At 36.0% G+C, this 21,213-nt stretch overlaps 1 protein-coding gene across 9 annotated transcripts in view; it reads right to left on the reverse strand.

Annotated features, from left to right (window-relative positions):
* Nucleotides 1–21,213, reverse strand: part of HDAC9 (histone deacetylase 9) — a 579,212-nt gene that overhangs the window by 135,903 nt on the left and 422,096 nt on the right. For all 9 annotated transcript variants that reach the window (XM_060108643.1, XM_060108642.1, XM_060108648.1 and 6 more), the window contains one exon: nucleotides 10,458–10,576. In XM_060108643.1, coding sequence (XP_059964626.1) covers nucleotides 10,458–10,576 — 119 coding nt within the window. The remainder of the gene's footprint in view (nucleotides 1–10,457; nucleotides 10,577–21,213) is intronic.

Raw genomic sequence — 21,213 nt, forward strand, 5'->3', positions numbered from 1 at the left:
TGCCAATGAGACTCAAAATACAGATCAACTAATTCCAAGTCCTGTGTCCTTTCTTTATATAACTAGCCCCGTGGTTCTCCAAGTGTGATCCCTAGACCAGGAGTATCAGCACTCACCTGGGAACTTGTAGGAAATGCAAATTGCAGGTCCTACTCCAGACATAATGAATCAGAAATTCTAACAGTGGGGCCCAGCACACCTAACAAGTCCCCCAGGTGACGCTGATGCCTGTGAGTTCAGAAACCGTGGTACTAGATGGTAGTGATTCTCCAGCCCATGAGAGCAGTGTGAGGAAAACTTCCTGTAAGAGGAAAGTACACATTCATTCCCCATAATTTCCACGATAACTTCATCAGCCTCACATGTGCTGGTAGACGATTATCAGTCATGTAGCTGTGGCCCAGACCCTTATACTACTGCCTCCGACCTATGACATTACTTAATAAATCGTTTGACTACCTGACTCTTCATTGTATTGATTTCATTTGATAAAATGAGTTGGAAACCAGTTTTACTTAGTGTGATCATCACGATAAAGGGTCAGAGCCCATGGTCATATAGATTTCAGGCCAAGGAAAAACAAATTTTTGTCTGAATTAAAAGCAAACCCATTAAGAGAATCCACTATCTGAAATTTCTCCTTGATAGTACTTTTGGTTGTTTTATATTATATTATTATTTTAATTTTTACTTTCTCAAGACTCTATTCAATCATTGGAAGTCTGTAAAGCAAATATAAAATGCAAATCTAAGCTATAATTTTAGTATGACCTTTGGCTGGGATTTTTAAAACAACATCTCAAAAAGTAAAATACTACATATTTCATTTAATCTAAGGTGTCATCAATTACAGCACAAAATAATTGTGACCGTGTTTTTACAAACCACTATGTAAATTAAAAAAAAAAACATTGCCCATCCAACAATTAAATGCCATCAAATGTAAGAGGTAGTCCGATTCAGACATGTTAAAGTATGAAAAAGTATCAATGAAATATAGCATGTATTTTACTGTACAGTTGCAGCTGTCATCCTCCTTCAGGATGTATGTATTTTATTTTCAAAAGCAATGTTGACCTGGCCCCAGTTATGGTACAAGTTACAGTAATTTTGCTCTTCAAAGTTAAGCAGTAGTCATCGTAGCCTAAGGATTGTTTCATGACCTCAGTAACTAAGCACTGCAGATGGAAAATATTCTTCTATAATTTGGTATCTGAGCTGTCATGTGGTATAAGGAAACAGGCAATTGAGTGAGAAAATGAAGGCAGGGTAACAGTAAAACATGGAGCACTCACTGAATAAATCTTTTCGTTGTCATTTAAAAATAAAATCATTCCCAAATCTAAGATTTGTAATTTTTTACATGCTGACATTTTCCCTTCTTAATTAACTATGCTGCTTCTTTATACTGACTGTTAGTTACATATAAGGAAGCCATGTTGCATAAGACATTTCTGAATATAAATGTCGTGTAAATCCACTTCCCCCTGTCTTTGCAGGGGGCAATGTACTTGCTTAAGAGCACAACAAAGAGAGGTACTGGTATGCAGAAATTTTGAGCCAAAGACAAAATGAGTCCCTAACTAGATCTTGCACAGAAAGCTTCATGAAAAACAGTGCACACGGTCTGCAAAATGGTTAAGTTCCCATATGTTAAAAGAGCTCTGGTTACTTTTTTGACTTGGAGAATTTTATTTAAATAAGAACATTTTTGTTGTGAAAATTTCCTTTTATTTTTTCTGTATTTTCTCAATTTGGAATAAGCTTCTACAGTAATTAAAAACTCTATTTACTTATCTGGGATATTTTTAATAACCCATTGAGCCAAGTGGAAAATATGCTGAGCTGGAAGTTAAAAGACATGAGATCAAGTTGTGGTTTTGTTATTCCTCAGCTCTGTGAGCAAGTCACTTAATTTTTCTGTCACTTTTTTTTAAATTTGGAAGTTACGTGACTGTTAAATCCATGATTGCAGGGTACAAAAAAAAAGAGTGCTTCATATATATTATCTCATTTAATCATAAAAATGAAATGAGAAAATGCAGGGAAGTACTGTGTACAGTGCCTAGCACAGAGTAAACACTCAACGATTTCCAGTAGGTATTATTACTGTACCATCAATAAAAACAACACTGCCAGAACGAAATTAATGTTCCCTTTCCAGGTAAGAAAACAATCTTCAAGATGTTGAAATGATGGGCCTCCCTGGTGGCACAAGTGGTTGAGAGTCCGCCTGCCGATGCAGGGGATACGGGTTCGTGCCCCGGTCTGGGAGGATCCCATATGCCGCGGAGCGGCTGGGCCCGTGAGCCATGGCCGCTGAGCCTGCGCGTCCGGAGCCTGTGCGTCCGGAGCCTGTGCTCCGCAACGGGGGAGGCCACAACAGTGAGAGGCCCGCATACCGCAAAAAAAAAAATAATAATAATAATAAAAAAAAAAAAGATGTTGAAATGACATTCCTGTGGTCTTTCTAAGGGCCCAGGCCAGGATTATGACTTGTCTACTGGATGACCAGCCTGTGCGTTCAACCTCAGAGCCATGGTGCCCTCCACAGTCATTCAAAGCATAGCCATTCAGATGGGCTTTTAATAGCCCATCTTTTCGATTTAAATTTAATTCCCAAAGTACTGCATAAAAACACCTTAAAATTATAATATTTTATCTATCACATGATTTCTAGCACATTCTTTTTTCCTTAAAGTTTGGATGAGACTTGAAGAATTTTAGTACCCAATAGCCTCTCTGCCAATTTTAACTTGAAAGGAAGGGGTGTATATACAAAGTGTAAAATGGTAAAGAGAAGAGGAAAGAGCAGATTTGTGGGTGTATGTGGTTGTGAGACAAGGGACATGGACTGCAGTTTGAGGAATAGTTATGGAAGGTAGAAGGCATTCTTTCCTTCTTCAGCTGCCTCCCTCCATGTTTGTAAGTGCTTCATACTGAAAAAGAGACAGAAGCCCAAACTGACTAGAAAAGTCAGGTAAGGTAACACCCAGGCAACAGGAGACTTGTGAAGGGATGTTCACTTCCACACTATTCACAATAGTGAGAACCTGGAAACAACGTAAAGGTCCATTGATAGGAGGATAGATAATGTACACTATGGTGTCTGTCCATAATGGCCCAGTACAGAGAAATTAAAAGGATATATAAACATTCATGAGCATATGTCAAAACAAAGATATTAAAAGTGAAAAAAAGCAACTTCCTTAAACTATATGTACAGAATAACATAAATACTTACCTTTCGCTATATATGGTAAATTAAAAACCATACTCACTAAAATAATACTGTAGAGTGTGTGTTTGCGTGCGAGTGGTGTGTGTGTGTGTGTGTGTATGTACTGGAAAGTACACAAATTATGACAGTGGCTATGAGGGGAATGGGAATAAGACTTAGAGACTGTGATTCAGTGATTAAAGGGAAGTCCTCACTCATCTGCAATTTTTATTTCTTTTATAAACAAAAGATTTGGAGTAAACATAATAAAAATATTTAGCTGCTGCCAATTCTGAATAGTGGAAGTAATAAAGTTGTTATATAATTCTCTGTATTATACATCTTTTATATCACCCAAAATAAAAAAAAATTTTGAATGGATGCATGATGTTAGAAAAAATTTCTGATTTCCCAAATTACACTAGTTTATTCTCTCTAAAATGATGACATAGCAATGTGCAAATCCTTGATATGATGTTTATAATGTCCGTGTGACTCCCAGTTATGAGATATGAAGATTAGCTTGCCCTGCAACACATATCTGAAGTTTGTTTTACAGATAAGAAATCTTTGGAAAAACTGAACACTCATTTTTTTATTGTCTACTTCAAAGTTCAGTAATATATAACAAAATAATTATGCCAGGCATAATGGGAGAAGCAAATCAGCAAGTAGAAAGAGACAAACTATTCTCAGCTTCAAGGTAAAGATCGTGGGTATGTGTGTGCATGTGTATTTGAAGTGAAGCCTATGGATCCCTTCTCAGAATGTTTTAAAATGTGCACAATAAAGTACACAGAAAACAAAATAAACTACTATAGAAAGGAGCTACCAAAATATGGAGGAAGGCCATGGTGTAATACATCTAATTCTATATTACTGCATCAAAGAACTAATTGAGCAGCCGGTCTGACATATATCATCACTTCAAAGTAATGGTGAGAATAACTGATCATTGGAAATATCTACACAACAGTAAAGTGATATGAAAATAGCTGCCATTTCTATTGGTGACAAGGCTACCTATTTTACTGATAAAGCTATGGTTTGTTGCCTATATTTATAATGGGAGAAAATACATTCCTAAATTCATACAGCTAATAAGGGACAGGATTAGTAAAAATAATGTAGTTTTTTCCCATCCAAGTTCATGAGCCCCATGAATTCTATCCATGGATTCCCAGGAGGCCTGCAGACTCAAATTTAAGAACGTCTGAGACAGAAATATGCCCACCATCCATTCTTCTACCTCTACTTCCAAATTATTGCTTAAATTTACGGCAGTTGGAAAATTAGATAATCAAGTATGCTAGTTATATATGTAAAGAATTAAGCAGAATCTCAGTAAGGGCAAGAAGGCATATCTATACATTTATAAGTGGACCTTCTGCATCAATTTTTGCATTTCAGAAGTTCTTCTGTTTGTTTTTTGATTCTTAACTGTGTTTCAGATAGTTCAGTTGCTAAAAATGCACCACTGGATAATTTCTTCTGCATCAGCATATTAATAATGTCAAGATCCAAGCACACCTCAATATACCAAGACAAACTGCAGAGTTCTTAGGCAGGCAGTGCCTGAGTTATCCTCACTACAAAATAATGATGTCTCATTTCTTTAAAAAGCATTGTAATTTATTCCAATTGCCCCCAGACTAATTACAATGTGAGAATGCATGTGGATAAGAAAATGTGAGACAAAGGTACTTCTCCTCCTAACCTGACTTTTAACTGAATGGACATATGCTTTTTATTCACCTAGAATCCTGAATAGCTTCCTAGGACCATTCTGACCATTTTGTTCAAATAAGAGTATAAAATTCTTCTTACATTTGCATTGTGTATTTTGTGTCCAAATACATCATCTAAAATCTCAGACTTCTGTTGAATGTTTAGAATTGTTGAAATGATATCCACAATAAAATTCAAAACTATTACCTCACAATGCTTAATCATTTATTCCTTATGTTGTAGGTATAATTATTATTTCCCTACTCTCCTACTTTTTTTTTTGTCTGATTAAGAAACTAACTTGATTACAAAATTAATTAGGAACAAAGTTGAGATTTAAACATAGATCTTCTGACCCCCCCCCCCGCAAACGAGCTCTTCTGCACTCTCCCATATTTTTTCACACTTATTTCAGGTATATTATTTAAAGGAGTCACTCTCCCCATCCTGTTTTTCTGAGGAGAGATGAAATGAGTTTTCTCACCATCTAGATTCTAGCAGTTGTTAATACTCAGTGCTTCTGCCCAAGGCCCATTATTAAGGAAATCATTACTTCCCATTTAATATTTACATTACTTTCAATAATATTTCTATTAAAGGAAATACTGAATAAGTGACCATTGTCAGAAACACAGGTTTGTGTTCATTAAAATATTATAGGAGTTATAAATATGTAGTCTAAGACCTGGAAATAAGTAGCAGTGATAGAGGGATAGCAATACCAAAACCAAAAATAATCATGAACTCCCAATTCAAGTAGCATCAAATATACTGGAAGAAAGGGTCTGACTTAGCTAAGAAATCATGGGTTCATTTTACCTTTACTCATTAAAAAAAAATAATAAAGTTACTTAGACTATGTGCCAGGTGCTGGTCCAGCGTCTGAGGACACAGCACAGAAGTATATAACAGAGGTTAATCTGATGGTAGATGGATGGGAGGATACTTTGAACAATCAACCAGCATGATATTCCCCCAATTTCCACCCTAATATAAAAGAACAGAAGCAGTTCAAGTTTAAGGTTGATCTTTCATGAAGTGACATTTGGTAGGTGTCTTCCAGACACTTCTTTTCTCCACACCTGTTTGCTGTGGCCTGAAATTCTATTATGAGAAGACAACGCATTGTTGCCACAATTGCAGAAAAATAATAAAAGATTCAACTGTCAAACAGAACTAACACACTAGCTGGAATGTACTCATTTTAAAAAGTATCATCAGGTAATAAAACACACAGTGAATATGATCAAGTCCTTTACAGGTTTTGATAATGGGGAGAAAATTAGAGACCTCGGACAGCCATGGACATTTTAAGGTAAAAGTAGAATCATTAGTGAGGGAAGAACAAGTAAAAATGAAAATCTACTTATAGTTCTGGCTCAGTCTGCCTTCAACTCTATGGACAAATAAAATGTGTAGGCAAAAAAAAAAAAAAAAAAAATGTGTAGGCAGAGGACACTGTGAACCAGACCCTCCTGAATATGCACAAGAGAAGCACAAACATCCATCATTAGCAGATGAAGTAGATTAGAATAGCCTCATATGTTTAACGAACTTGTTTCCTGGCACTTATTTGTTGACTGGCTTAGCACTCAACTTCTTAGAGACTTATTTCTGGAGAATTAACCAATGAAGGAATTTTTGTCCTTCCCTAAGATTAACTCACAGCTAAGTACCAATTCATTTAGACAGGTATCTGCCCCACAATAGTGTATCTCCCTGACAGACATTCCACAAGGGAAAAAGGAATGAGAGGATCACTAAAAAGGATGAAACATTCTATCAAAGAGAAGATGGTAATTCAAAACTCTAAGACATGTTATTTGATTTTTTCCCCGACTATTATCTATTCTTTGTTTGTCAAAATAACACTTGTGTATTGGCTGAGGGAAGTGGTTTCTATCTCAAGGACTATAAAACTACTCTCTGTTTATAAAAAGAGCATGTGTTTTGCTTTTTTTTTAATCACACATGGCTATCATCTCACAGTGATTTTTGCATTATTCCAAAGAAAGGAAAGTTCTTACACGAAAAAAGCAATTTGCACATAGGAGTTCACTACCTGAAGCCATGGAAAACAGAAAATATACAGATGTACTGAAAAGAAAGAAAAAATATGTTTTGTTGTAAAATGAATTTGAACTAAAGAAACTTTTTTTTTTTTTTTTTGCAGTACGCGGGCCTCTCACTGTTGTGGCCTCTCCCATTGCGGAGCACAGGCTCCGGACGCGCAGGCTCAGCGGCCATGGCTCACGTGCCCAGCCGCTCCGCGGCATGTGGGATCCTCCCGGACCGGGGCACGAACCCGCGTCCCCTGCATCGACAGGCGGACCCTCAACCACTGCGCCACCAGGGAAGCCCAAGAAACTTTTTTTTTTAATGGTGACAACACTGTTAAGCCAGGGGGTGCTGCAATATGGTGAATCAATTTTACTGTTTGAAGATGGCACTTAGTTGTTATGCCAAACTTCTTAAACTGTAACCTGAAGACAATAAGATCCAAACAAGAGTATTTAAAAAGATAAGCTGATAACTTTAAGGTAAAGTTTGATGTAAGGTTTAGGGTAGGACACAAAGATACTCATTCCATTCAGCTTGGGCCTTAATCCTGGTGGTTAATTGAAAGAACAGCATAGATTTCAAATAATTAATTCAGCTAATTTATTTAAAACTTCGGCACAAACAAATCTGAATATTTGTATTCTACTCTCACAGCAAAGAATGTTCAATATGTGAAGAGATGAGAGGAGAAAAGAGGAAGAAAAATACTACTAGCCAAGAATCAACTGTAATTTTAAATTACCTCTATATGTGAGCTGAGACTTTGGTCAAAGTATCAACCAATACTTAAAAAAAAAAAATCAGGGAATTAATTAGATGTTTAAAAACAAAAACACTTTTATTTTGACTTATCTTTTCCTTTCAGGATTATCAAACAAAAGGTTTTTTAGAGGATTTATTCAATGTGCTAAGACAAAATTTTGGCATCTCTGACAAGACAGTATCCTCCAAACTACTCTCTAAAATCCTTAAACATTCTACTTCGGGCAAGGGTGGGTTTTGCAGGAATGGGAAAGACATGTGTTTCTTTAATTTCTACCTGCTTTTTACTTTAGGTTTTAGCCCATTTCTAGCCTCATTTTGGGACTCCCCTCAAATGGAGAATGACTTCTGGCATGGGACAGTGAAGGACCAATATTAATTGTCTGTCCAGACCAAAGCAATATAAATGCATTTGACAGGTGGTTAGAAAGGAAAAAAGGAGACCCAGGTGTGCACTATTTGGGGAATAACTGTACAATGGTCCAGTAATCCTAACCTCTACCCAGTTAGGATGGCAGCATCTGTAGAAAATATAGCTGGCAAACTGAGACCTGCATGAGATGATCTATACAAAAAGTTGCTCATACATGATGTCCTGCTGTTTTTTCATTTAAGTAGCATGGGACTATTCAGTGTCTGTCACAGACTGCTCGTGGTTCAGGGTCTTGGGCACCAAAGTGTCCTCTGTAGTGCGCACACAAGTTCTCTATTCTCATGCATTTTATGAAACGTGTTTCTTTGTGGAAAACATCCAGTTAAAGCTTATGCAATTTCATCTAACTACAAATTCAGGATAAGCACTTGGGTTTTAACCCCAAGTATTTCAGATGGTAAAATAAATTCATTTTCTCATTTATGAAATACGTGAACTGTTTTAGATAGCCTTTACCACAGCCTCTTTGGTTTCTAAGATTGCCTCTCCTCATTGTGTATCTTTTCCTTATTAAACAGTATATACTCAACAAAGGGTCAATTTTTAAAATTTGTATCTGTGTTTTTCTTAGGAAACAAGTCAGCTAGTAAGGAAGCAATGTTCTGTTGAATAGAAAAGACAAAGAAGAGAAGAAATAGATGAGGGGTGGTGGGGGGACTGGAGAAATTATAGATAAACTTATCCTGGGATAGAAAACAATGAAGAGCATCCCCCCAAATGATAAAGGAAACACAACATAAAGAAGGTCTTGGTGCACTGTATTAAAGCTAACAAGAGGTAGAAACTTCCAAGATGACATTTGAGATTTGAATTTGAATTTGACTTGGCAAAACATGAACAAATAAACAAGCAAACAAAAAGATTAGTTCCTTCCAGCTAGTTCAGACTTGTTACAACTTTTCCCCTTGGCAGGGAGAAAGACCCAAATATAGACATTCCTCCCTCTGAGGGAGATTCTTGGATTTAATGGCAAAGGACACCTTTTCTAGATTTCCATCTTTGCACCATGTGTTTTCTATTGTTTGGGTTTTTCTCAATTTAGGGTACAAGCATTTTTTTCCCCTTTATTTAGACTAAACTATTCACCAGTCTTGACCCAAATGAGGTTTATCTGCAGTGAAAAGACTGACTTCCATGTGAGGGGGATTCCACAAAGAAAAAGGTTAATAAAGATATGTGATGTGAACAAACACCTCTCTATTCAATTTTACCAAAATTGTGAATTATGCTTTGTTTGTGTTTGTAGAGCTGCCTCTTTCAATATATTTTCAATAGACAATAAGGCACCAAGAATGCTGAGTAAATAACAGATGTTAAAAATAGCTACTACCTAACAATGTTACTGGAAGAATTAAAGTGCAGAAAACTCTGTCACATGTAAAGCCAATTTAAAACAAAGGCTGGCATAATACTGGTTCTTTGGTTCTTTTCAAATTAATAAAACACATTTGCTCCAAACACATCTCTCTCACTTAAAACTATTTGGGTTGTTTTTAGTTTGTTTCTTTTCAACCCCCACTAAAATACACAATAGTGGATACTATTCTTGGTGTAATTTTGCTTTTTTCCTTCATCTTTTTAAAAAAATATATATCCAGAGTGCCAGCATACATCTGCATGTGTGGACTATACACATGCCTTGTTTTCATACTTAGAGAGCACGGAAATTCTTCTTAAAGAAAGACTCTTTATACCAGATTCCATTAGGTCATGTTATTCAAATACAATATGACACAAAATTCATTTGTTCATTTGGTGTCTAGCTGCTAAGGGATACAGCCAAAAAGTTAACCTTTGCAGAACAACAGAATACCAGTAGAGATCCTGATCATTGCCCACAGGCATGTACAGAACCTCTGAGCAAGGGGAACTACACTTTTGTATTAAAACCTAGAAGAGCATAGCATTATTGGGAAACAGCTATTTCTACCCCATATACAATGAAATAAATGCAGTGACTTCCATTCTACTTGCAAAAGCCCAGTAGCTTTTCTAGACCTCTCAAGTCATGTAACATATTTTAAACAGAAGCCCTATCACTTCTGCCTTTAAATAGCAAAACACAACTTCTGAAAAACCAAAGGTTCTGAAATGTCCCTTCAAGCCCACCAAAGGCAATGATTTAACTTTGTTTTTCTTAAAGGCCAATTTCTACAGAGGAATGAATCTGACAAAGCAGTAAACACCATCTAAAATCATTTTTGAAAGTCTCACCTAAGTTACTATTCACATGTAAAAAATGCTATTACTTACATTTTGCTGTCACTTTGTAGCCCCCCAGAGGAGGGGCGTGGCCTTCTAATGCATCAAATCCAGCAGAAACCAGGACCATGTCTGGATCAAACTCTTTGGCCACAGGCTTCACTATAGTCCTGCACGGTAAAAAGGCAACCAGTTACCCATGGGAATGGCAAATCCTTTAAAAATTGTGCAGTGAAAATGACTTGGTACAACCTCAAGAACATCCCAAGAATAAAGAAAAGGGGAAAAGAAAACACTATTTGAATGGACCAAAAATTTATCATTTTCTTAATACTGAATCACTGTTATTTTAGCATCCCAATTCAGTCTTTTTTTCTCCAAATTAAAAAAAAATGCTTTGCAGGTACATTCTAAAGCCCATCATATTACATGAACATCTGTGGCTGTTTTATCCCACTGCCTATAAAAAATTGCTTCTTCCAAGGGAGTGACTAATGTTTTACAGAGGAAAGTCGAAGCTTTAGTGAAAACCCGGCTTGCTCCAGTTAGTGAGAACTTGGTGTAAATTTGAACTATAAATTTCTTTTGGGAAAAAGTTGCTTTTCCAACTTTTTTTAAGAAACATTTTAAAATGTTTGTCGTGGTAGGGGGTGACTCTTGCAAAGGAAAAACACGAAATTCCTTTAATAGAATCCAGATTATAATGTTAAGTGAGTCCAAGGTCAGAGACACCAGGAATGTGGCAGTCTCATCCCTGACAGCAGCCCCTGCTGGTCCCACTCAGACACTTCAGCACTTACCTCCTCAGCCTTCTCAGCCTTCCCTAACCCCTTCCTCCTCAGAGCTGGATTTGAGAGAGAATGACTAGTGGATGCTAGTGGGCTTTATAAAACCAAATGTTTTTTTGGTGCAGGCTTCAAGACCAGTGTGCCATCATTTAAATACAAAATTTCAAAGACTAATGAAATGGGAATAGTTCACACTACCGTGAATTTAAAAATTAGTAAGTTCTCTTTTGTGTGTTTGGGAGAAACAACTAGACCAAATATTAAAATAGCTATCCTTGAATGATGACATAATTAAGTTCTTCTAACTTTTGAATATTTGCAAATTTCCCAGATTTTTTACAATGACCACATATTAATTTTATACTTAAATCTTTTTGCATGTAAACAAGTTGTTCACATTATAAAATAAAAAAATACTTATCTGAAACTTACCTAGAGATAAAAATGAATTAAATATCTTTCATAACTGTACTATTGTCATAAAAGTATAAAAGTTCAATCCTTCAAAATCATAAATGTACATGTAAGTGACTTCCACGGTAGCCTTGCCAACATTTAGAAAGCTACTTATACCTGAACTGGCCCATCTGTGAAAGTGAAAATTTAATTTTGTTTACCATGTACCACTTCATTATTTTACTCTTCAGTAAAATTAAGAATCTCTAATACAGCTATGTTATCAGGAGAGATATTCAATACTTTTCCTTCCTAATAATACCAATAATTTTTTACAAAAGTGTCACATGTTATGAAGTCACTACTTTTATATGTGTGAAATAGCCATGTTATGTATGTTGCTGGAATATTAGATATTGGAATAAATTGTCTTAAAGAATCAAGAGTGTTTTACCAAGGTACTCCATCTATTTAGCTTGATTAATCCTATGTACAATCTTAGAGAACAAACACTACTCTTAGGAAAATATGGAGGTAGATGATTAAGCAATGCTGTCCCTTCAGTCATATGCATTACAGTAACCATGCATTATAGTTTTCCATTTCCTTTCCCTCTCTTTGGAAGATTTCTCCCCCTACTCTTCTTTCTCCCCAGTCAATCTATACTTGTAAGATTAATTGAAGGATAGACATCCTTCAAGGCACAGCTCACTTACTACCTTCTCCATAAAGGCTTCTCTCTACATATGGATATAAAATATATATGTATATATTTTTGGAAGACAAAGATAGAACAGGAGACAAGGTCTGCCAACATAATTTTAGAATATGGGAAACTTACAGATGATCTACGGAGGGGAAAGCTGAAGCATAAGTGTAAATCTACAGAGAGGAAGCCACAAAAAGCAAGCTGACTTTTCTCTGTCTTCCTGGAGGAACAAACTGGCCAAAGAGAAAATAACTAGAGAGACTGACATTTCTGAGTCACTCAGATCAACAGTCAGGTTTTTCCTCTATTTTCCTATAGTGAATTCACCAGTCAAAAAGGCCCCCTCAGTTATACAGAGCTCTCAGTTATCTTTTCAATGCCCCTTTCTCAAATATGATGGACTGTGTGAAGAAAGTTTCTAGCATGAAAGACAAGTAACATGCAAACAAATGAATAAATGAAAGGGAACTCTGCAAACAAGAGAAAATGCAGGGAAGAGACTATAATTACAGAAATTTGGATTATCCTCAAAGACATAAGATAGTACATCTATGAAATGAAAAGAGGGTGCTGTTAAGAAAAAGAAGAAACAGCAAACAAAATGTGTAATAGACTGTTTAGAAGATAAAGTTGACAAATTCTGTCAGAAAGTACAACACAAAACGGAGATGTGAAAAATAGGCAAGAAACTTGAAGGACCCATTTAGTAAATTATGTTATGAAGGAAAGTCTAAGGAAAATATTTAAAAAATTATAAACTCATATACATCCAAGCTGCAAAACTGAGCAGATAATAGAGTTTCAGATATTTAAAATATCAAACAAAAAGATATTATCTCCCACAAACATTATCAAAGGAAGGTATTGGATGCCTCCATCAAAATGAAGGCATAAACTAAAAAAGAGAATGAGACACAAACCATTCCCTCCAACAAAACATTTTTATAAATGTCCATTTTTGCCAAAATTAAAAAAAAAAAGATCTAACCTTAGAACAAAACAGAAATTTGGTCTGCAATTGGAAATTTGGTATGGACTGGAGTAGGTTTTCATTCCAATGCAACTATTTTGTTAATAAAGACCTTACCCACTTACAGAGGAAATATGTTTATCTGGAGATATGCCACGTATCTCCAAATATACAGAATCCACTAGTTTCTGTCTGAAGTAAATACCACATTTGTTATGTATGTTATTCCTGAATATACAAACATGGATTTTACAATTTCACACAGGCTTTCAAAATGCTCTGTTTCACAAGACTTATCCTATACACTTGAATTCACTCCAAAAAATAAAGAAAAATGGAAAATTTGAAAAAAAATACATCACTTGATAAACTTCTTCCATTTAAAAATATACATGCTTAGAATTGTGTCCGAGTAGTAGCTGTTTGTTGAATGAGTTAGTGATGCACGATTATAAAAGTTGTGTAACGCTGTGCTACAATAGATTCTGGGTATTGAAGAACTCTATAATAACAGGTGCTTCTTGGTGGTGATATTGATAAGGTTCATTCAGGCATTTTAACAAGTATGGATTCAGTGTCTACCATGTTGCAAATACTGTTTGGATTAAAGATGTGCTAAATTTTGAACTGAAACTTATTTATTTTCCCATTGTTAGTATTAAACTCTTTAATACTCAGTTCTCTGATAAACTGATGAGACTAAGACTCCACAGATCTCCTTATTGTGGCAAATATTTTAGCAATGTACAAGGAAGTGTCTGTACTCTTCTTTTTATGTTAGTCTAGATTGATTTTTATTCAAAAGATCTATCATGTTTGAAAGACTGAAAACATATTGGGAGTACTGACTGGGGAAAATAATATAATTTTTCTTAAATAGAACAAATCCTCAAAGGCATTTATTTAAAATTTTATCTGAATTATTGGATTCTCTGGTAAAAGACAGCAAACAAAGCATATGTGTTAGTCCCTCATTATTTCCCAATATCCCACTGAAAGAAAGTTATAAAAATATACATATGAACTCATGGTTTTAAATATATATCAGGTAAACAGACTCAGAAAAACCTTTAGATATGTGTGTATGTATGGGTTACTATGTATTTCCTAAAAGCAATGACAGAGCAGTAGCAAACAGCACAGTTAGCATCAATCTTCAGGAAAAGGATCCAGGGGAGGAGCTTCATGATGCCAGAAGAGTAAGACATGGAGATCTCCTTCCTCCAAACAAATACATCAGAAATACATCTACATGTGGAACAACTCCTACAGAAAACCTACTGAAGGCTGGCAGAAGACCTCAGACCTCCCAGAAGTCTGAGCTGTGTGGACAACAGGTTCTTTGTGCTCCAGCCAGGTGTCAGGGCTGTGCCTCTGAGGTGGGAGAGTGGAGTTCAGGACACTGGACCACCAGAGACCTCCCAGATCCATATAATATCAAACGGTAAAAATCTCCCAGAGATCTCCATCTCAACGCCATGACTCAGCTCCACACAACGACCAGCAAGCGATAGTGCTGGACACCCTATGCCAAACAACTAGCAAGACAGGAACAGAACCCCATTCATTAGCAGAGAGGCTGCCTAAAATCATAATAAGGTCACAGACACCCCAAAACAAACCACCAGACATGGGCCTGCCCAACACAAAGACAAGATTCAGCCTTATGTGCCAGAACAAAGACACTAGTACCCTCCACCAGGAAGCCTACAAAACCCACTAAACCAACCTTAGCCACTGGGGACAGACACAAAAAAAAGGAAACTACGAACCTGCAGCCTGCAAAAAGGAGACCCCAAACACAGTAAGTTAAGCAAAATGAGAAGACAAAGAAACACAAAACAGATGAAGAAGCAAGGTAAAAACACACCAGAACTAACAAATGAACAGGAAATAGGCAGTCTACCTGAAAAAGAATTCAGAATAATGATAGTAAAGATGATCCAAAATCTTGGAAATAGAATGGAGAAAATACAAGAAACATTTAACAAAGACCTACAAGAACTAAAGAGCTAACAAACAATGATGAACAACACAATAAATGAAATTTAAAATTCTCTAGAAGGGATCAATAGCAGAATAACTGAGGCAGAAAAACGGATAAGTGACCTGGAAGATAAAATAGTGGAAATAACTACTGCAGAGCAGAATAAAGAAAAAAGAATGAAAAGAATTGAGGACAGTCTCAGAGACCTCTGGGACAACATTAAACACACCAACATTCAAATTATAGGGGTCCCAGAAGAAGAAGAGAAAAAGAAAGGGACTGAGAAAATGTTTGAAGAGATTATAGTTGAAAACTTCCCTAATATGGGAAAGGTAATAGTCAATTAAGTCCAGGAAGTGCAGAGAGTCACATACAGGATAAATCCAAGGAGAAACACACCAAGACAAATATTAATCAAACTATCAAAAAGTAAATAAAAAGAAAAAATATTAAAGGCAGCAAGGGAAGAAGAACAAATAACATACAAGGGAATCCCCGTAAGGTTAACAGCTGATCTTTCAGCAGAAACTCTGCAAGCAAGAAGGGAGTAGCAGGACAGATTTCAAGTGATGAAAGAGAAAAACCGACAACTAAGATTACTCTACCCAGCAAGGATCTCATTCAGATTTGATGGAGAAATTGAAACCTTTACAGACAAGTGAAAGCTAAGAGAATTCAGCACAACCAGACCAGCTTTACAACGAATGCTAAAGGAACTTCTCTAGGCAGGAAACACAAGAGAGGAAAACACCTACAATAACAAACCCAAAACAATTAAGAAAATGGTAATAGGAACATACATATCAATAATTACCTTAAATGTGAATGGATTAAATGCTCCAACCAAAAGACATAGACTGGCTGAATGGATACAAAAACAACACCCGTATGTATATATGCTGTCTACAAAAGACCCACTTCAGACTTAGGGACAAATACAGACTGAAAGTGAAGGGATGGAAGAAGATATTCCATGCAAATGGAAATCAAAAGAAAGCTGGAGTAGCAATTCTCATATCAGACAAAATAGACTTTAAAATAAAGACTATTAGAAGAGACAAAGAAGGACACTACATAATGATCAAGGGATCAGCCTGAGAAGAAGATATAAAAATTGTAAATATTTATGCACACAACGTAGGAGCACCTCAAAATATAAGGCAAATACTAACAGCCATAAAAGGGGAAATCGACAGTAACACAATCATAGTAGGGGACTTTAACACCCCACTTTCACCAATGGACAGATCATCCAAAAGGAAAATAAATAAGGAAACACAAGCTTTAAATGGTACATTAAACAAGATGAACTTAATTGATATTTATAAGACATTCCATCCAAAAACAACAGAATACACACATTCTTCTCAAGTGCTCATGGAATATTCTCCAGGATAGATCATATCTTGGGTCACAAATCAAGCCTTGGTAAATTAAAGAAAACTGAAATTGTATCAAGTATCTTTTCTGACCACAACACTATGAGACTAGATATCAATTACAGGAAAAAATGTGTAAAAAATACAAACACATGGAGGCTAAACAATACATTACTTAATAACCAAGAGATCACTGAAGAAATCAAAAGGAAATCAAAAAATACCTAGAAACAAATGACAATGAAAACAAGATGACCCAAAACTTATGGGATGCAGTAAAAGCAGTTCTAAGAGGGAAGTGTATAGCAATACAATCCTACCTTAAGAAACAAGTAACATCTCAAATAAACAACCTAACCTTACCTCTAAAGCAATTAGAGAAAGAAGAACAAAAAACCCCTGAAGTTAGCAGAAGAAATCATAAAGATCAGATCAGAAATAAATGAAAAAGAAATGAAGGAAACAATAGCAAAGATCAATAAAACTAAAAGTTGGTTCTTTGAGAAGATAAACAAAATTGATAAACCATTAACCAGACACATCAAGAAAGAGAGAGGACTCAGAGCAATAGAAGTAGAAATGAAAACGGAAAAGTAACAAGTGACACTGCAGAAATACAAAGGATCATGAGAGATTACTACAAGCAACTATATTGCAAAAAAATGGACAACCTGGAAGAAACGGACAAATTCTTAGAAATGCACAACCTTCCAAGACTGAAGGAAGAAATACAATATATAAACATACAAATCACAAGCACTGAAATTGAGACTGTGATTAAAAATCTTCTAGCAAACAAAAGCCCAGGACCAGATGGCTTCACAGGCGAATTCTATCAAACATTTAGGGAAGAGCTAACACCCATCCTTCTCAAACTCTTCCAAACAATATCAGAGGGAGGAACACTCCCAAACTCATTCTACAAGGCCACCATCACCCTGATACCAAATCCAGACAAAGATGTCACAGAGAAAGAAAACTACAGGCCAATATCACTGACGAACATAGATGCAAAAATCCTCAACAAAATACTAGCAAACAGATTCCAACAGCACATTAAAAGGATCATACAACATGATCAAATGGGGTTTATCCCAGGAGTACAAGGATTCTTCAATATATGCAAATCAATCAATGTGATATGCCATATTAACAAATTGAAGTAGAAAAACCATAAGATCATCTCAACAGATGCAGAGAAGGCTTCTGACAAAATTCAACACCCACTTATGATAAAAACCCTACAGAAAGTAGGCAGAGATGGAACTTTCCTCAACATAATAAAGGTCATATATGACAAACCCACAGCCAACATCATCCTCAATGGTGAAAAACTGAAACCATTTCCACTAAGATCAGGAACAAGACAAGGTTGCCCACTCTCACCAGTATTATTCAACATAGTTTTGGAAGGTTTAGCCACAGCAATCAGAGAAGAAAAAGAAATAAATGGAATCCAAATCAGAAAAGAAGAAGTAAAGCTGTCACTGTTTGCAGATGACATGATACTATACATAGAGAATCCTGAAGATGCCACCAGAAAACTACTAGAGATAATCAATGAACCTGGTAAAGCAGCAGGATACAAAATTAATTCACAGAAATCTTTTGCATTCCTATACACTAATGATGAAAAATCTGAAAGTGAAATTAAGAAAATATTCCCATTTACCACTGCAACAAAACGAATAAAATACCTAGGAATCAACCTACCTAAGGAGAAAAAAGACCTGTATGCAGAAAACTATTAAGACACTGATGAAAGAAATTAAAGATGATACAAACAGATGGAGAGATATACCATGTTCTTGGACTGGAAGAATCAACATTATGAAAATGACTACACTACCCAAAGCAATCTACAGATTCAATGCAATCCTTGATAGGGCCTTCTTCACAGAACTAGAACAAAAATCTTCAAAATTTGTATGGAAACACAAAAGACCCCAAATAGCTAAAGCAGTCTTGAGAAAGAAAAACGGAGTTGGAGGAATCAGGTTCCTGGGCTTCAGACTATACTACAAAGCTACAGTAATCAAGACAGTACGGTACTGGCACAGAAACAGAAATATAGATCAAACAGAAATATAGATCAATAGAAAGCCAGAGATAAACCCACATATATATGGTCACCTTATCTTTGATAAAGGAGGCAAGAATATACAATGGAGAAAAGACAGATTCTTCAATAAGTGGTGCTGGGAAAGCTGGACAGCTACATGTAAAAGAATGAAATTAGAACATTCCCTAACACCATACACAAAAATAAACTCAAAATGGATTAAAGACCTAAATGTAAGGTCAGACACTGTCAAACTCTTAGAGGAAAACATAGGCAGAACACTCTATGACATAAATCATAGCAAGATCCTTTTTGATCCACCTCCTAGAGAAATGGAAATAAAAACAAAAATAAACAAATGAGACCTAATGAAACTTCAAAGCTTTTGCACAGCAAAGGAAACCATAAACAAGATGAAAAGACAATGCTCAGAATGGGAGAAAATATTTGCAAATGAAGCAACTGACAAAGGATTAATCTCCAAAATTTACAAGCAGCTCATGCAGCTCAATACCAAAAAAACAAACAACCCAATCCAAAAATGGGCAGAAGACCTAAATAGACATTTCTCCAAAGGTATACAGATTGCCAACAAACACATGAAAGAATGCTCAATATCAATAATCATTAGAGAAATGGAAATCAAAATTACAACGCAATATCATCTCACACCAGTCCGAGGGCCCATCATCAAAAAATCTAGAAACAATAAATGCTGGAGAGGGTGTGGAGAAAAGGGAACCCTCATACACTTTTGGTGGGAATGTAAATTGATACAGCCACTATGGAGAACCGTATGGAGGTTCCTTAAAAAACTACAAATAGAACTACCATATGAATGAGCAATCCCACTACTGGGCATATACCTTGAGAAAACCATAATTGAAAAAGAGTCATGTACCACAATGTTCATTGCAGCTCTATTTACAATAGCCAGGAGATGGAACCAACCTAAGTGTCCATCAACAGATGAATGGATATAGAAGATGTGGCAGATATACAGAATGGAATATTACTCAGCCATAAAAAGAAACGAAATTGAGTTATTTGTAGTGAGGTGGATGGACCTCGAGTTTGTCATACAGAGTGAAGTAAGTCAGAGAGAGAAAAACAAATACCGTATGCTAACACATATATATGGAATCCAAAAAAAAAAGGTCATGAAGAACCTAGGGGTAAGATGAGAATAAAGACGCAGACCTACTAGAGAATGGACTTGAGGACACGTGGAGTGGGACAGATAAGCTGGGACAAAGTGAGAGAGTGGCATGGACATATATACACTACCAATTGTAAAATAGATAGCTAGTGGGAAGCAGTCACATAGCACAGGGAGATCAGCTCAGTGCTTTGTGAACTGCTAGAAAGGTGGATTATGGAGGGTGGGAGGGAGGGAGATGCAAGAGGGAAGAGATATGGGGATATATGTATATGTATAACTGAATCACTTTGTTATAAAGCAGAAACTAACACACCACTGTAAAGCAATTATACTCCAATAAAAATGTTAAAAACAACAACAAAAAAGGATCCAGGGATCCCTGGAGAAGTGGTTGATTCCAGGCCTGTGTCAGGGAAAATACAAGGTATTTCTGGAATATCTTCTGGTGACAGAAAACAATGAAAGGCTCAAAGAGATAGGGGCATGTCAGTAGGGCATATAAGGCAAGGTGAAAGAGCTCCCAATGGCCAAAGCTGTGACAATCTGAGGAACAAAATAAACAATGATAGTACTGGATTATAAGCCATAGAGTCAAGTAAGTATCCAGAAATCCTTATAGAGATTAAAAAATAATAGAATAAATACAGAAAAGAAGAAATAGCTCTGCCTAAGGAAAACTTTCAACTATTAAGTATAGAAGAAATGAGGGAAATAGAAAATAATCACTTGACCAAGATATTGTAATAAAGTGATCAAGGTTTACATCTCCAGTGATAAGACATATTAACATCACTACTCCCTGAGATAGGCAGATCAGTTCTATAGTATTCTGGCTAAAAACATACAATCTCAAATCTAATAATGAGAAAGTATCAAACAAACCCAAATTTGGGATATTTACAAAATAAACTGACCAGTACACTTTAAAAGTCATGGTTAGGAAAGACTAAGGACTTGCTACAGGTTGTAGGAGACTAAGGAGACATGACATCTAAGTGCAATGTGAGGCTCTGGATTGGATACTGGAACAGAAAAAGGACAATCATGGGAAAACTTTGGTTCCACATAAAATCTGTAGCTTAGCTAACAGTATTATACAAATATTAATTTCTTAATTTTGATAATTGTGCTGTGGTTATGTAAGTATTAACACTAGGGGAAGCTGGGTGTAGGGCATACAGGAACTCTGTGCTATTCTTATAACTTTTCTGTAAGTCCAACAGTATTTTAAAATAAAATGCTACCAAGTATCAGAATCCAAAAAAGTGAATAGATGTATAACAAAAAGTGAGGATGTGAGAGTTGTCAACAAACAGATATTTTAAGTAAATTTCCAGAAAAGGGAAATTCCAGA

This window comes from Mesoplodon densirostris, chromosome 9 (assembly GCF_025265405.1).
Source record: "Mesoplodon densirostris isolate mMesDen1 chromosome 9, mMesDen1 primary haplotype, whole genome shotgun sequence".
NCBI lineage: Eukaryota > Metazoa > Chordata > Mammalia > Artiodactyla > Ziphiidae > Mesoplodon > Mesoplodon densirostris.